Raw genomic sequence first — 17,663 nt, 5'->3', positions numbered from 1 at the left:
ACTACATTTTGCCAATGATACCTGAAATGTGAATAGTCTGATTTGGAATGTGAGTGTGAAATACACACAAATTTCAAAAACTTAGTATGGAAAAATAAAGCATGTAAAATATCTGACGAATATAATTTTTATATTGATTATATGTTGAAATGATCATATTTTTGACATATTACGTTACATGAAATATTAAGTTAATTTCACTGGCTTTCTTTTTACCCTTTTCAATGTGACTACTAGAAAATCTGAAATTATATATCAGGCTCACATTTGAGGCTCCTGTTGTATTTCTACTGGGTAGCACTGGTCTAGGACATGCCTCAGATGTGTCCTGCAAGAGGTTGGTTGGATCAACCAACTCTTGGCCAACCTTGGCTGAGGTCTGCTTCAGAGAAATGAACTCCCTGGTACTTTGAGTTTTCTTTCATGAACAGAGACAAGCACTCAGCTGAAAGTCACAAGAACTTTCCTTAGAAAGCTGTTGCTATTATACAACAACAGTGAGAGCCAAGGGGATACAGGTAGGGAACCCAGAGCTGCTGTATAGTCCCTCTTCTACCTCTTCCTTTCCTGCTCCTGATGCCCTCTGAGTCCATGGTCCTGGGGAGACCACAGGAACAAGAGTGGATAGAAGCTACAATCACTGTTCCAGTGAACTGTTATGAAGGCAAGGAACTGATGTTATTCCTTCATGAAGACAGTGGGAGGTCAGGTGAGGGAGAGATGTAACTTCACAAGGAAAAGGACGATCTTAACCAAACCTTGCCCAACGAGACTGTCTGCCTCACAGTTTAAAGAGCTCCCTGTTCGTGGAGTTGCTCAGACCCAGGTTGTCAGTGATTTGTAAGGAGTTCTGGCAGCAACAGGAGGTCACACAAAATTAGGGCCTCTAAGATATCTATTTCAGTTTTGAAAACTGGCTCCATTTCATGTCTAGAGCAGTGTGATTGCCGAAATGAGAAACATGGGGCTCTCACCCCAGAGAACGGAGCCCTATGCCTTCTAATATCTGTCCGATATACTGAGTGAAAAAAGCAATCATCCACTGAGCGTTTACTATGGTCCAAGGAACATTTCAGGTATGATATCTCATTTAGTCCCCCAAACAAGAATGTACGGTAAGAATTATTGCCCCCAGAAGTGTAAACTGAGGCTTATACAGAAAACTCTAATTCAAAGTCATTCAGTGGAAGAGCTAGGATTGAATCCAGGCCTATTGCTTCATGAATTCATTATCAAGTTCATATTGAACTCAGGCCAGAGCCAATGCTGTTAACCACTAGATTTCTCTCACCAAACACTGGTTGTTTTTGAGGAGTAGGCATGTATCTCACTTTCTGATAATGAGAGCAATACATCATATGTAGAGAATGCATTTTCCAAAGATGGCCTCAGCCATTTTTCAGGTCCTACCTGCTGTGTAGAACCTCACTGCTCCCCATCAGGAAACTGAGTCTATTCTCTCCTCCTCTGAGCCTGGGTGGGCTTGTGAATAACCACTCCAAAGAAAAGAGTTTGGTGGAAGTAATTATATGGGATTCTTGAGGATGAGTCTTAAAAGGGATATGCGTCTGGCTTGCTCACTCTCTCTAGAAAAAACAAAAGGAAGCTGGCCGCTGGGAGGAAGCCCAGGTCACAGGAGGAGGCCATGTACAGGTGCTTCAGAAAACTGCCCCAATTTAGGTCTCAGCTAACAGCCCTGTCAATCATCAGCCAGACATATGAGTGAACAAATCTTCAGATGATTCTAACCCCCAGCTGCTAAGTCTTCCTGTTGAGGCCTCAGATTTTGTGGAGTAGTATTATCAAATCACCCCTGCTGTGTTTGGTCTGAATTCCTGACCCACAGAATATTTCAGCATATAAGTGGGTGTTTTAGACACTAAGTTTTGGGGGTGATTTGTTATATACCTCTATTAACTACAACATCATGTTCCATTTTTACCTGTCAGGAAGCTCAAATTCAAGTTTAATATTTAAATATCATAACTGTATTAGCTGTTATTTTATAATAACATTTCCTTATTTTATAACCTTGAGTGTACATTTCTATTTTATTAACATTATTTTGTCTTTCTTTGGAAAATATGAGGTGTACATAAACAACAAAATGATCCTTGCCTATCCTGTAAGAATAAAATTATAAATTTAATACCTGAATCTTCCTTCATGTCAATGTCTTCTTCTTCATTATTATCATCTATTAAAAAATAAAACAAAGAAAAACTCATATGAAAGCTAGAAACACCAGAATTCTCCAATTTGACTAATAAAAAATTGAAGAAAACAGTAGAAAAGAGAGTGTTAAATTATGCTTTTCTACTGTCTTATATTATCATGCTAAATTAAAAAGAAAGTGTACACATTAGAGCACAATTTAACACCTAGGGTTTACGTTTCCTTTAAAAGTTATTACATATTTATAATAAACTATATATGAAATAATTTGTTTTACTTATCAAAGTTATATATGGTCACTTTGGTCATTTTAATTCTTAAAAATATTAAAATCACAGATTTTAAATGCCACATTTTCTGCATTTATTAAAGGTATGTATGCTCACCTCAAGTGTCTGAGAAAATGCAGGCATCACTATTTGGCTGTAGGCTGACAGAATGTCCAACCCCTGCACTGCACCAGGAAAAGTGCTTGTTTGCTACACATGCAAATCCACACCTTTAACCATGTGCTTTCACGTGCTCCCACCAGTTGCTCCATCCCCATTTAACTCCCCTCATCTCATCTCCCATTGTAGGTCCCTTTAACTGGACACAGATGTGTGCTTCCTCTGCCTGCTGAATGACATATTTGCTTTTCTGAACTAATATGTGTTATCATCTCTTCTCCTTAAGTGTTCCTCACATCTAGGAGGTGCCAAATCCTGTCCTATTTCCATGTTTCTTCTTCTATGCTCACATTATTACAACCCAAATTCCAGCTCTCAATGCCATTCACCTTCCCTGTTTTGTGGTTTCCCAACTGCCCTTTTCTTCTTCCCACTTCTGACACCAATTCCTTTTACACATAGCTGCCAAATCAATCTTGAAATACAATTCTGATCTTGTTCACAACCATTCAGTGACTCTTCTCTGTCTAATGAGAAAAGTCTAGATTCTTTGGGGTAACACTCAAGGCCAACAAGATCTGGTTCCAAACACCTTTCTCAGCTTCACTACCACTGTTCCACTCATGCTGCCACCTACACACATGACAACACTTGACCTTTTTCCCAATTTTTTAAGGTTTCCTTTAGCTTCCCATACTTGCCTCAGTCCTGGAAGCAATGCTTTTCTCCACCTCTGCTCACACTCATCCTTCCAGGCCAAGCTGAGGCACCATAACATCTGCTCCACCCAAGTGTGAATGAATAGTGTCCCCTTTGGTACCTTATTTTTACTGCCTTCTGAGTAGGACTTTAAGGACCTTTAGGCTTAGATCTGCATACTGGCCCCTATACCCACTCATTTACTAGGTATCTGATCTTGGAGAAATTACCTAATATTCCTGACTTTCAGGTTCATCAGCTGTAAAGTGGGATAATAAAGTGCCTCCCACAGAGAGGTATTATAAGGATTAAATTAGATAATACCACATAAAGCACTAGGACAGCTACTGAAACATCATTAAGTGCTAAATAATAGTTATTATTACCATCAAATCCCACAGTCTTGTTACTTGTTAACCTACCTGTCTTCCATAGACCCATTTCTAGGTCAAAAATTCTTCAAAGATAAAGCTTATGTCTTATGTTCCTTTGTATTCCCTGGCACCTAATGCAATTTGTTACACAGTAGAATCAATAAAGAAATTTCTGCTGAATTACATTTCTGACGTTTTTTGTTTTGCTTTGTTTTTTACTTTTCTCTGATTTTTTATTAGTCAAATTGGAGAATTCTTATGTTTATATTTCTAAGTATCTCTTACATATTAGGACAGCATGTATCTAGAAGATAGCCTGTAAACAATAAGGACTCAATAAAGATTTGCAACTTCCTAGCCAAATTTATTCAATATGGCACTCTTCTAAGTATTAATTATTAATGACAATTAGAGATATACTAGTAGGAATGGAAAATGCCTTTAATTTGAGGTGTTACAAGGGTAATTCTTGATGGTCACAGATAAATTTTAAAGAAGTAAATTTTCTTCCGTTCAGACTGTTAGAAACAGTGATCTTCTGCATAATTTCTTTCTTTCATTCTTTCTATGAATATAATTTTAGGAGGAAGAATAGCTATTTCTTAGAAATGTGATTTTCTAACCAAATGATTATCTAAATGCTACAAAGTAAACTCTTCACAGATTCTTTTCTGAACTTAATATATTTAAACAGAATTTTATTTTCCAGAACTGACTAAAATATCTAGAACCATCTCTATGACAACAGACTCTCTGGAATCTCAGAGTGGGATGGAAAAGAGTCTGTACAGTTTCTAGGGGAAAATAAAGGAAACGTCAAAGATCTCTCTGATTGTCCCCCAGGTGTCCATCTGTCCTTCTAACAAACCCTCATTGGTAGCTTAGTAGGTGCAAGGCTTGGTGTTTGGGGAAACAGAAAATACAAAGATGAATCAGACACTTAAGTAGAAACTTATCTAGAAACTTATCAATAGTAAGGAAACTAAGACACACAGAGAAATTTGAACATATGGTAGGGAATAGTCAGTGCCATTACAAAAGGTACCAGAGGAGGGACAGATGCCTCCAGTCAAGGCTACTGGGAAGGGTTCTCAGAAATGTGACATCAGAGCTGATATTTGAACTTTATAGACTGTACTGATAGTATCATCCCCAGAATGCTCCCAAGGTGTTGAAGGATCAGACTTGGTGTTATTATTCATTCATTCATTCACTCATTTCACTCATTCACTCACTCACTCATTTATTCATACAGAAGTTAAGAATAAATCCAGGACCTATATTCAGACTGCTTGGGTTCACCTCCAGGCCAAACTATGTATAGCTGGGCAAACTTGGGCAAATTATGTAAACCTACTCCTCAGCTTCCTCATCTGGAAAATAGGGTTAATAAAATTACCATTCTTCTAGAGCTGGTAATACATGTAAAGTGCTTACACAGAAGGAACAATCAATAAATACTGGCTGTTACTGTTATCATGTCATTATGATTACTACTTTTACTACTTAACCATTTATTGGCCAACACCATGTGCCAGAACTATGCAAGGCCCTGGAGATACAAGGTGACACTCCCTTCCCTCAAAGAGCTCACAATGAAGTGGGTGGCATAGAAAAGTAAGACAACAATCAGAGGAAGAAGTAACAGATTCTCTGATGCAGGTAAGCAGAAGTTCTATTGGGAAACAGACAAGAGGCAGCTAAGTCAGAGAGAAGGTCTATGGATGGTTTCCAGAAGAAGTGAGGCTTAAGCTGAGTCCAAAGGGTGAGCTGGAGTTAGCTAGGGGCAAGTGAAAGCTGCAGTAGGTTCCCAGTAGGTCTGGGTGCCCTGCCTACACCCCTTGTTCCTTCACACTTCAGTGCTTTGCCAGCCTGACCTCCAGCCACCAGCCCCTGGGTATCTTTGCCTGAGGGCTTTCTCTGAATTGCTGTGTCATGGAATTACCATGCCCCCCCCCAGGGCAGCCTTTCACAAAATGACTGACAGGATTTGCATATAAGGCCTCCAGCTCCCTTACTGAGAAGGTGGCATGTTCTACACTGTCTCCTAGAATCTCCCCAATCCCAACCATAGGATTGAGTCCCAGTGGTCTAGTGGTAATGGGCTTAAAACTTAACATTATTGCCTTCCTTCCCTTCCCTGCCTTGCTTCTCCACTCCCCTGCTGCTGTTTCCTGATATTTTCTCTCAAATAAATGATTTCCACTTGAATTTGTGTTTCAAGTCTGCTTCCGGGGTGGGGTATGGGTATTCAAACTAAGACAAGGGTAATCGCGCTCAAGCAGAGGGAAAAGCAGCTAAAAACACCTGGATATGAATAGCCAAGATGCTTTTACGGAAATAAAACTAGCTCTGAATGGCTGAAGGGAGGAGTTATAGGAGGAACTATGGTTAAAGTGATCTGTTCTAGCTATCAAAGGATCTTCCATGCTCCGTGCTGAATATGATGGTTAATTTTATGTATCAACATGACTGGACCATGGAGTGCCCAGACATTTGCCAAACACTATTCTGGGAGTGTCCGGGAGGATGTTTCTGGATGAAATTAACATCTGAATCCATAGACTGAGTAAAGCAGATTGTTCTCCCTAATATGGTTGTATCTCATCCGATCTGTTAAGGCTGACCCTCCCACAGGTAAGAGGGGACTCCTTCTGCCAGACTATCTTTGTGCTGGGACACTGAATGTTTTGTGCCTTTTAACTCAAAGTGGAACATGGGCTCTTTCTGGGTCTCAAGACTGTTGGCATTTGGACTGAAACTATACCCTTGGCCCTCCTGGTTCTTAGGCCTTCAAACTCCTACTGGAACTAGACCACCTGCTCTCCTGGGTTTCCACCTGTCAACTGCAGATCTGGGGACTTGTCAGCCTCCATAACTGTGGGAGCCAATTCCTTATAATATATCTCTTTCCATATACATATTATTGGTTCTGTTTCTATGAAGAATCTTGATTAGTATACCAGGTTGAAGCATTTTAAATTCATCCTGAGAACTAAGCAACTTTAAGCAGAGGAATGACATACCACCTTTTGAGCAATAACATGTTTTCATGAGAGAAATTAACTAAAAAAAAATGCCTTAATATTTTGGTATTTGTGTTAAAATCAAGCAAGAGTACTTTGGTCCACAAAGTACCTAAAGTGCCATTACTTATTAATGAAATCCACTTTAGTTCAACATTATTCTATATAATGTGCTCACCTGAGCCATATTTATGCAACATATTGCTAGCAAGAATTTTTTTTCGAACAAAAGCAGGAACCAAAAGACAATGTATAAAAGAAGATGGTAGCCTATGGAAATGGGGAGTCATGCCACTCAAAATTGGGAAGCAGTTAAGAGATGGATGCAGCACAGGCAGAGACCTGCCCTTTTTAACAGTTCTTCAAACATCATACTTCTTCATTAGAGGACAAAAATAAAAGGCTCTCAGCCAGGGACTTCCCTGGTGGCGCAGTGGTTAAGAATCTGCCTGCTAATGCAGGGGACATTGGTTCGAGCCCTGGGGTAGGAAGATCCCACATGCGCAGGAGCAACTAAACCCACGCACCCCAACTACTTAGCCTGAGCTCTAGAGCCCGCAAGCCACAACTACTGAAGCCCGCACGCCTAGAGCCCGTGCCCTGCAACAAGAGAAGCCACCTCAATAAGAAGCCTGTGCACCACAAGGAAGAGAAGCCCCTGCTCCCTGCAACTGGAGAAAGCTCGCATGCAGCAAGGAAGACCCAACACAGCCAAAAAAAAAAAAAAAAGGTTCTCAGCCAGAGTGATACCATTTCAAAATAGAGAGCAATCCATCAGCTGTTATCGTTCTGTGTGTTCAGAAATGCCAATTCCAGAAAATCCCCTTCCCTTCCTCAGCAGAGACCACCCAGAGACTAAGGTTCCATTTCATCTTAAGGGGCCTCTTTGATGTCAGTTTCAGAATGGATACAATTTTTATTCCGTACATCATTCTCTGTCAGATTATCCTATTGAATTCTGCACAAAAAGTACAAATATGACTAAAGTTCTTATTTTGGTCAAAAACAACTTTGAAAAACAACTAGTTTCCCATGAATAACCAGCTTTCAGTAACACTTAGCTTTATACACTTCAGAAACTCCTTCATAAGGAAGCATGTAACCTACTTTAACGTCAATCTACTTCATCTTTTATGGGAGGCAGAGTTACTATGAAAGACTGTTGTCTTAAAGATATCTGTCTTCAGAGAAGCAGCTCATTTCTCAGTAACAAATAGTCCCACACTTCTTTGAAAAACAAAGTATACCATGGGTTTTGCAATGGCTTGGGACGTGCCTTACTCCTGTACTTGCCTAGAGTTCCCATCATTAATGCAGTCTTTGGGGGAAGTAAAAAGAATAAAAAACAAACAAACAGACTACAAAACCCCACAGAACTTCAGTCTAAAGTGTGGTCTCTGGACCAGCAGTATCATTATCATCTGATAACTTGTTAGAAATGCAAATCCTTGGGTCCCACTAAAGATCTATTGAATCAGAAATTCTGGGGGAGGGATCAAGCACTCTGTTTTAATCAGCCCTGCAGGTGATGTTCATGTAAGCTGATCTTAAAAAGTACTATTTGTGCGCTGGAGAGGAGAATCATTGAAAAACAGTAGCTGTCTCGTTTTATATCCAAGCTGAGATAACTTGGATGTCTAACCAATACTGATGCTGGGAAGGGATGCCCACACCACATGGTTGTTGAGAGTAAGAAACAGTTATTCTCTTTATAAGATATATGTGCTTGAAATCACCCAGCTAGCACGTAGCTGGAGGGCTCAGTTATCATGGTCCACGGCCAGGACCCTTAGATTGGCTGAGGGACATGTACATGGATGGAGACTAGCTCTAGCTTTAAAGAGGCCTGTGGGTTGCATGGAAAAAGGAGTGTGTTACAAAGGAAAAAGTTACCCTCATGGGCTATTAAGGCAGCCTCTCCACTCCCAAGGGGGGACAAAAAACCGACAGTTACTTGAAATAGATCATACAATATCCTCCTCAAAATTTCAGGGACACCCACACGTATGGGCAAGTCTGTCAAGCAGAACAATTGAGATGAACTTCTTCTGGCTTTTATTTCATGTGCATCCAAGTCCTCTCTCTTAATGCTTGATTTTCATACCACAGGCTTCTTCTGTATCCCTTATCTTTTAAATAATTCATTATCCAAGGCTTCTAGGAGCAATTTGTATTTGCAGAGAAAAGAAATATTATTAGCAAAAATAAAGTGCTCCAGGCTTTTTAGGATTTCCATGTAGTAAGGAGGATATGGGAATCCTCATGGCTTCTTGAAAAACTTGACAAAGCAGAAATTCCAAGCAATGAATGACTGATAAAGAGGAATTCCTCAAAGTGAGCATCTTGCCATTACGTTGAAAACTAGGACCCTCTGGACCTAACAAATTGCTAACTCCACTTTATGCAACGTCATTGAGAGGGTCAGGAGAAAGTTTTTAAAAAGCCAAAATTGTTTTTTCTCCCCTTCCCCCCACCCCAAGCTGGTCCTTGGTCTAGAGGAACACTCAAATCTCATTACTTTATAAATATATGAATAAATAAAAGGCATTGCTTAGAAAACTGCATGGTTCTGCTGTTCCTGGCTTGGCCAACTAGGTACATGATGGTACCAATTACTGAGATATGGGGTTCAGGAGAGGGAAGATGGGGTGAGGGGGGAGACTTTGGATTTAGTTTTAGATGTGTTGAGGGGGAGATGCTGAGGGACTCCTGGCTAGAGATGGCCCTGTGCAGTGAGGATATCAGAGAGGGCTGGCAGGAAGAGAATTGGAGGACAGAATGGTCAACAGGATAAAGGCTGCCCAGGCAAGTAAGATAAAGGTTGCAAAAGGCCATGTGGCATCATGTGATCAAATATGCACTGGTTTCCATAACCACACTCCACCCATTGAAGAGGTTCTGATAACCTCCACAAGGATGGTGGCGGTAGCAGGGTAGAGAGAATTGCATGACTGCTGTAGACTACAGAGTGAATAGCAAGTGAAGGAGACAGACAACTTTTCAAAGACCCATGGCCGAGATCCCACTCCTGGGCATATATCCAGACAAAATTAGAATTTGAAAAGATACATGCACCTCAATGATCACAACAGCACTATTTACAATAGCCAAGACATGGAAACAACCTGAATGTCCATCAACAGATGAATGGATAAAGAAGATGTGGTACATATACACAATGGAATACTACTCAGCCATAAAAAAGAATGAAAATAATACCATTTATAGCAACATGATGGTTTTAGAGATTATCATACTAAGTGAAGTATGCCAGACAGAGAAAGACAAATACCATATGATATCAGTTATATGTGGATTCTGACATATGACACAAATGAACTTATCTATGAAACAGAAACAGACTCACAGGCATCGAGAACAGACTTGTGGTTGCCAAAGGGGAGGGGTGTCAGTGAGGGATGGATTGGGAATTTGGGATTAGCAGATGCAAACTAGTATATATAGGATGGATAAGCAACAAGGTCCTACTGTATAGCACAGGGAACTATACTCAACATCCTATAGTAAATTATAATGGAAAAGAATATGAAAAGGAAGCACAGCAACAGTCACCTCTACCCACCACCAGAGCCTCCCATCAAGCCTCTTAGATAGCCTCAACCACCAGAGGGCAGAGAGCAGAAGCAAGAAAAACTACAATCCTGCAGCCTGTGGACCAAAAACCACAGTTACAGAAAGATAGACAAGATGAAAAGGCAGAGGGCTATGTACCAGATGAAGGAACAAGAAAAAACCCCAGAAAAACAACTAAATGAAGTGGAGATAGGCAACCTTCCAGAAAAAGAATTCAGAATAATGATAGTGAAGATGATCCAGGACCTCGGAATAAGAATGGAGGCAAAGATCGAGAAGATGCAAGAAATGATTAACAAAGACCTAGAAGAATTAAAGAACAAACAAACAGACATGAACAATACAATAACTGAAATAAAAACTACACTAGAAGGAATCAGTAGCAGAATAACTGAGGCAGAAGAACGGATAAGTGACCTGGAAGACAGAATGGTGGAATTCACTGCTGCGGAACAGACTAAAGAAAAAAGAATGAAAAGAAATGAAGACAGCCTAAGAGACCTCTGGGACAACATTAAACGCAACAACATTCGCATTATAGGGGTCCCAGAAGGAGAAGAGAGAGAGAAAGGACCAGAGAAAATATTTGAAGAGATTATAGTCGAAAACTTCCCTAACATGGGAAAGGAAATAGCCACCCAAGTCCAGGAAGCGCAGAGAGTCCCATACAGGATAAACCCAAGGAGAAACACGCCGAGACACATAGTAATCAAAGTGGCAAAAATTAAAGACAAAGAAAAATTATTGAAAGCAGCAAGGGAAAAACGACAAATAACATACAAGGGAACTCCCATAAGGTTAACAGCTGATTTCTCAGCAGAAACTCTGCAAGCCAGAAGGGAGTGGCATGATATACTTAAAGTGATGAAAGGGAAGAACCTACAACCAAGATTACTCTACCCGGCAACGATCTCATTTAGATTTGATGGAGAAATCAAAAGCTTTAGAGACAAGTAAAAGCTAAGAGAATTCAGCACCACCAAACCAGCTCTACAACAAATGCTAAAGGAACTTCTCTAAGTGGGAAACACAAGAGAAGAAAAGGACCTACAAAAACAAACCCAAAACAATTAAGAAAATGGTCATAGGAACATACATATCGATAATTACCTTAAACGTGAATGGATTAAATGCCCCAACCAAACGACATAGACTGGCTGAATGGATACAAAAACAAGACCCATATATATGCTGTCTACAAGAGACCCACTTTAGACCTAGGGACACATACAGACTGAAAGTGAGGGGATGGAAAAAGATATTCCATGCAAATGGAAATCAAAAGAAAGCTGGAGTAGCTATACTCATATCAGATAAAATAGACTTTAAAATAACGAATGTTACAAGAGACAAGGAAGGACACTACATAATGATCAAGGGATCAATCCAAGAAGAAGATATAACAATTATAAATATATATGCACCCAACATAGGAGCACCTCAATACATAAGGCAACTGCTAACAGCCATAAAAGAGGAAATCGACAGTAACACAATCATAGTGGGGGACTTTAACACTTCACTTACACCAATGGACAGATCATCCAAAATGAAAATAAATAAGGAAACAGAAGCTTTAAATGACACAATAGACCAGATAGATTTAATTGACATATATAGGACATTCCATCCAAAAACAGCAGATTACACTTTCTTCTCAAGTGCGCACGGAACATTCTCCAGGATAGATCACATCTTGGGTCACAAATCAAGCCTCAGTAAATTTAAGAAAATTGAAATCATATCAAGCATCTTTTCTGACCACAACGCTATGAGATTAGAAATGAATTACAGGGAAAAAAACGTAAAAAACACAAACACATGGAGGCTAAACAATACGTTACTAAATAACCAAGAGATCACTGAAGAAATCAAAGAGGAAATCAAAAAATACCTAGAGACAAATGACAATGAAAACACGACGACCCAAAACGTATGGGATGCAGTGAAAGCAGTTCTAAGAGGGAAGTTTATAGCTATACAAGCCTACCTAAAGAAACAAGAAAAATCTCAAGTAAACAATCTAACCTTACACCTAAAGAAACTAGAGAAAGAAGAACAAACAAAACCCAAAGTTAGCAGAAGGAAAGAAATCATAAAGATCAGAGCAGAAATAAATGAAATAGAAACAAAGAAAACAATAGCAAAGATCAATAAAACTAAAAGTTGGTTCTTTGAGAAGATAAACAAAATTGATAAGCCATTAGCCAGACTCATCAAGAAAAAGAGGGAGAGGACTCAAATCAATAAAATCAGAAATGAAAAAGGAGAAGTTACAACAGACACCGCAGAAATACAAAGCATCCTAAGAGACTACTACAAGCAACTTTATGCCAATAAAATGGACAACCTGGAAGAAATGGACAAATTTTTAGAAAGGTATAACCTTCCAAGACTGAACCAGGAAGAAACAGAAAATATGAACAGACCAATCACAAGTAATGAAATTGAAACTGTGATTAAAAATCTTCCAACAAACAAAAGTCCAGGACCAGATGGCTTCACAGGTGAATTCTATCAAACATTTAGAGAAGAGCTAACACCTATCCTTCTCAAACTCTTCCAAAAGATTGCAGAGGAAGGAACACTCCCAAACTCGTTCTATGAGGCGACCATCACCCTGACACCAAAACCAGACAAAGACACTACAAAAAAAGAAAATTACAGACCAATATCACTGCTGAATATAGATGCAAAAATCCTCAACAAAATACTGGCAAACAGAATCCAACAACACATTAAAAGGATCATACACCACGATCAAGTGGGATTTATCCCAGGGATGCAAGGATTCTTCAATATACGCAAATCAATCAATGTGATACACCATATTAACAAATTGAAGAAGAAAAACCATATGATCATCTCAATAGATGCAGAAAAAGCTTTTGACAAAATTTAACACCCATTTCTGATAAAAACTCTCCAGAAAGTGGGCATAGAGGGAACCTACCTCAACATAATAAAGGCCATATATGACAAACCCACAGCAAACATCATTCTCAATGGTGAAAAACTGAAAGCATTTCCTCTAAGATCAGGAACGAGACAAGGATGTCCACTCTCACCACTATTATTCAACATAGTTCTGGAAGTCCTAGCCACGGCAATCAGAGAAGAAAAAGAAATAAAAGGAATACAAATTGGGAAAGAAGAGGTAAAACTGTCACTGTTTGCGGATGACATGATACTATACATAGAGAATCCTAAAACTGCCACCAGAAAACTGCTAGAGCTAATTAATGAATATGGTAAAGTTGCAGGATACAAAATTAATGCACAGAAATCTCTTGCATTCCTATACACTAATGATGAAAAATCTGAAAGAGAAATTATGGAAACACTCCCATTTACCATTGCAACAAAAAGAATAAAATACCTAGGAATAAACCTACCTAGGGAGACAAAAGATCTGTATGCAGAAAACTATAAGATACTGATGAAAGAAATTAAAGATGATACCAACAGATGGAGAGATATACCATGTTCTTGGATAGGAAGAATCAACATTGTGAAAATGAGTATACTACCCAAAGCAATCTACAGATTCAATGCAATCCCTATCAAATTACCAATGGCATTTTTTACGGAGCTAGAACAAATCATCTTGAAATTTGTATGGAGACACAAAAGACCCTGAATAGCCAAAGCAGTCTTGAGGGAAAAAAACGGAGCTGGAGGAATCAGACTCCCTGACTTCAGACTATACTACAAAGCTACAGTAATCAAGACAATATGGTACTGGCACAAAAACAGAAACATAGATCAATGGAACAAGATAGAAAGCCCAGAGATTAACCCACGCACCTATGGTCAACTAATCTATGACAAAGGAGGCAAAGATATACAATGGAGAAAAGACAGTCTCTTCAGTAAGTGGTGCTGGGAAAACTGGACAGCTACATGTAAAAGAATGAAATTAGAATACTCCCTAACACCATACACAAAAATAAACTCAAAATGGATTAGAGACCTAAATATAAGACTGGACACTATAAAACTCTTAGAGGAAAACATAGGAAGAACACTCTTTGACATAAATCACAGCAAGATCTTTTTTGATCCACCTCCTAGAGTAATGGAAATAAAAACAAAAATAAACAAATGGGACCTAATGAAACTTCAAAGCTTTTGCACAGCAAAGGAAACCATAAACAAGACGAAAAGACAACCCTCAGAATGGGAGAAAATATTTGCAAACGAATCAACGGACAAAGGATTAATCTCCAAAATATATAAACAGCTCATTCAGCTCAATATTAAAGAAACAAACACTCCAATCCAAAAATGGGCAGAAGACCTAAATAGACATTTCTCCAAAGAAGACATACAGATGGCCACGAAGCACATGAAAAGATGCTCAACATCACTAATTATTAGAGAAATGCAAATCAAAACTACAATGAGGTATCACCTCACTCCTGTTAGAATGGGCATCATCAGAAAATCTACAAACAACAAATGCTGGAGAGGGTGTGGAGAAAAGGGAACCCTCTTGCACTGTTGGTCGGAATGTAAATTGATACAGCCACTATGGAGAACAATATGGAGGTTCCTTAAAAAACTAAAAATAGAATTACCATATGACCCAGCAATCCCACTACTGGGCATATACCCAGAGAAAACCGTAATTCAAAAAGACACATGCACCCGAATGTTCATTGCAGCACTATTTACAATAGCCAGGTCATGGAAGCAACCTAAATGCCCATCAACAGACGAATGGATAAAGAAGAAGTGGTACATATATACAATGGAATATTACTCAGCCATAAAAAGGAACGAAATTGAGTCATTTGTTGAGAAGTGGATGGATCTAGAGACTGTCATACAGAGTGAAGTAAGTCAGAAAGAGAAAAACAAATATCGTATATTAACGCATATATGTGGAACCTAGAAAAATGGTACAGATGAGCCAGTTTGCAGGGCAGAAGTTGAGACACAGATGTAGAGAATGGACATATGGACACCAAGGGGGGAAAACTGCAGTGGGGTGGGGATGGTGGTGTGCTGAATTGGGCGATTGAGATTGACATGTATACACTGATGTGTATAAAATTGATGCCTAATAAGAACCTGCAGTATAAAAAAACAAACAAACAAAACAACTAATACTAAACTTTCATTGGGTTATTTGTATGGAAATATGTTAATATAAATGTTTCAGACATTACATGAAATTTCTAAAAATCTTATATGTTCTGGTATAATGTTATAAGTAATAATCCTAGTTATTACTTTAAAATGTATATCTCAGAAATAACTAATTTTCTTGTTAACTGCATTGTTATGAACTTTCATCAAAACTTTAACTGTGGTCATTTTTAAGTCTTTTGTCATTTACAGACAGTTCTGGGTGTACTCTGATGCTTTTGCAAATATGTTCCTATAAAAGGGTTTCATCTTCAAGAAATTCATGGAAAAGACTCTGACAAGTACAGGTTTCTGGTAACTGACTGTACTGCTGAACTGAATGAATAAGCATTTTCAGAACTCTAATGAAAAACTGATGAACTCTTAAAAGTGCTAACAAAAGATCAAGATGAAAAAAAAAATTAATTACATGGGACTGAGTGAACTGATGAGGATGAGTATAATTTTTGTGACTTTCTGTCTGAATTAAAAAAAAAAAATCCCACAAGGACTCAGAGGCAAAAAAAAAAAAATATGAAAAGGAATATATATAACTGAATCACTTTGCTGTACAGCAGAAATTAACACAACATTGTAAATCAACTATACTTCAATAAAATAAATTTTAAAAAACTCTATTGTTTATCTTTATTCTTACTTTTGTGACTTATTAGGAATTATTTCATTCATACACTATTCCTCGAAAGTTATCATTACTTTTTCCTGCATTTGCCTCAATGTTTTCAACTACAGAACAGAAACCAGTCTACCCAGGATGTTCCAAGGGTCTTTCAAAAGCACCTTGTAGGGGTTTTTGTAAAGATGCCTATAGCATCCTCCCTTCTCCCAGCAGCATTTTGTCTTATCTTTTTAAAAATTAATTAATTAATTAATTTTTGGCTGCATTGGGTCTTTGTCGTTGCGTGTGGGCTTTCTCTAGTTGTGGCGAGTAGGGCTCCTCTTTGTTGCGGTGCGCAGTCTTCTCATTGTGGTGGCTTCTCTTGTTGCAGAGCATGGGCTCTGGGCACATGGGCTTCAGTAGTTGTGGCTCCCAGGCTCTAGAGTGCAGGCTCAGTAGTTGTGGTGCACAAACTTAGTTGCTCTGTGGCATGTGGGATCCTCCCAGACCAGGGATCGAACCCATGTCCCCTGCATTGGCAGGTAGATTCTTAATCACTGGAGCCACCAGGGAAGTTCCTTGTCTTATCTTTTATCAGAACTTCCTAATGAGATCAAACTCTGCTTAGTCAAGGCTTGTGTTCCCAGGTCTTTATTTGTTCTGCTGTTTACCAGCATTTGCTACACACACTGCACATTCCCCCCGTTTGAAGAGACAGATTGCTTTCTGTCTATGCCTGCTGCTTGTTCCTGCATTCAGGTTGCTTGGTTACAGCAACACTTCACTGGATTTTCATTGAAGGCAAAAATGTGTTTGTAGCTTTTGAGGCCCATCAAGTGGAAATGGTTAGCACCCATTTCCTAAGAAGGCAATCAACTCATTTATGTCACATTATGGAAAGCATGTCTTGTATAATTCTAACCATCGATGCAATCCAGGCATTAAAAGTGTACAAATGAGCACAAAAGTGCCAAGTCCCCATAAATATTCATAATTAAAGAAAATTTTGAATTCTTTCATTCTGTAGATTTTACTATACACTGAGTGTGCCATTTAAAAATAAATGTAAAATTCAGACTGGGTCAACAGCTTTGCTTGTGTTTTATTCCTTATTCAAAGACAACTGATGGATTAGTTTACTGGTGCTGCTATAAAAAGTTTCTATACACTTAGTGCCTTAAAACAACACAAATTTCTTATGTTACAGTTCTGTGGGCCAGAAGTCTGACGTGGATCTAACTGGGCTAAAATCGAGACATCGGCAGGGCTGCATTCCTTTCTGGAGGCTCTAGGGGAGAATCTGTTTCTTCAGCTTTCTAGCTGCTAGAGGTCACCCACATTCCTTTTAGCTGTGGCCCCGTTTCCCACAGTCAAAGCCAGCAATGCTGCCTCTCTCTGAACATCCTTTCAGTCATGTCTCCCTCTAGCTCTCTGCTTTCTGCTTCCCTCTCCCAGTTTTTACGGATGCTTGCGATTATATTGGCTCACTCAGATAATCCAGGATAACATCCCTATTTTAATACCAGCTAATCAGCAGCTTTAATTCCATCTGCAATCTTATTTCCCCCTTTGCAATGTAACCTAACATATTCACAAATTCTGGGGATGAAGGCATCTTTGTGGGGTGGGAGGTGGTTAACGCATCTTTCCTCCT

At 39.0% G+C, this 17,663-nt stretch overlaps 1 protein-coding gene across 3 annotated transcripts in view; it reads right to left on the bottom strand.

The window, feature by feature from the left end:
• Positions 1–17,663, bottom strand: part of MACROD2 (mono-ADP ribosylhydrolase 2) — a 1,951,733-nt gene that overhangs the window by 148,301 nt on the left and 1,785,769 nt on the right. For 2 of the 3 annotated variants that reach the window (XM_082428619.1, XM_082428621.1), the window contains exon 10: positions 2,153–2,197. The exons of the other annotated variant lie outside the window; for it this stretch is intronic. In XM_082428619.1, the coding sequence (XP_082284745.1) occupies positions 2,153–2,197 (45 nt within the window). The remainder of the gene's footprint in view (positions 1–2,152; positions 2,198–17,663) is intronic. 3 annotated transcript variants of the gene reach the window in all.

This window comes from Balaenoptera physalus (assembly GCF_965194825.1).
Source record: "Balaenoptera physalus genome assembly, chromosome: 16".
NCBI lineage: Eukaryota > Metazoa > Chordata > Mammalia > Artiodactyla > Balaenopteridae > Balaenoptera > Balaenoptera physalus.
The sequence above is the reverse complement of the archived record's forward strand: the minus strand, read 5'-3'. Positions and strand labels throughout refer to the sequence as shown.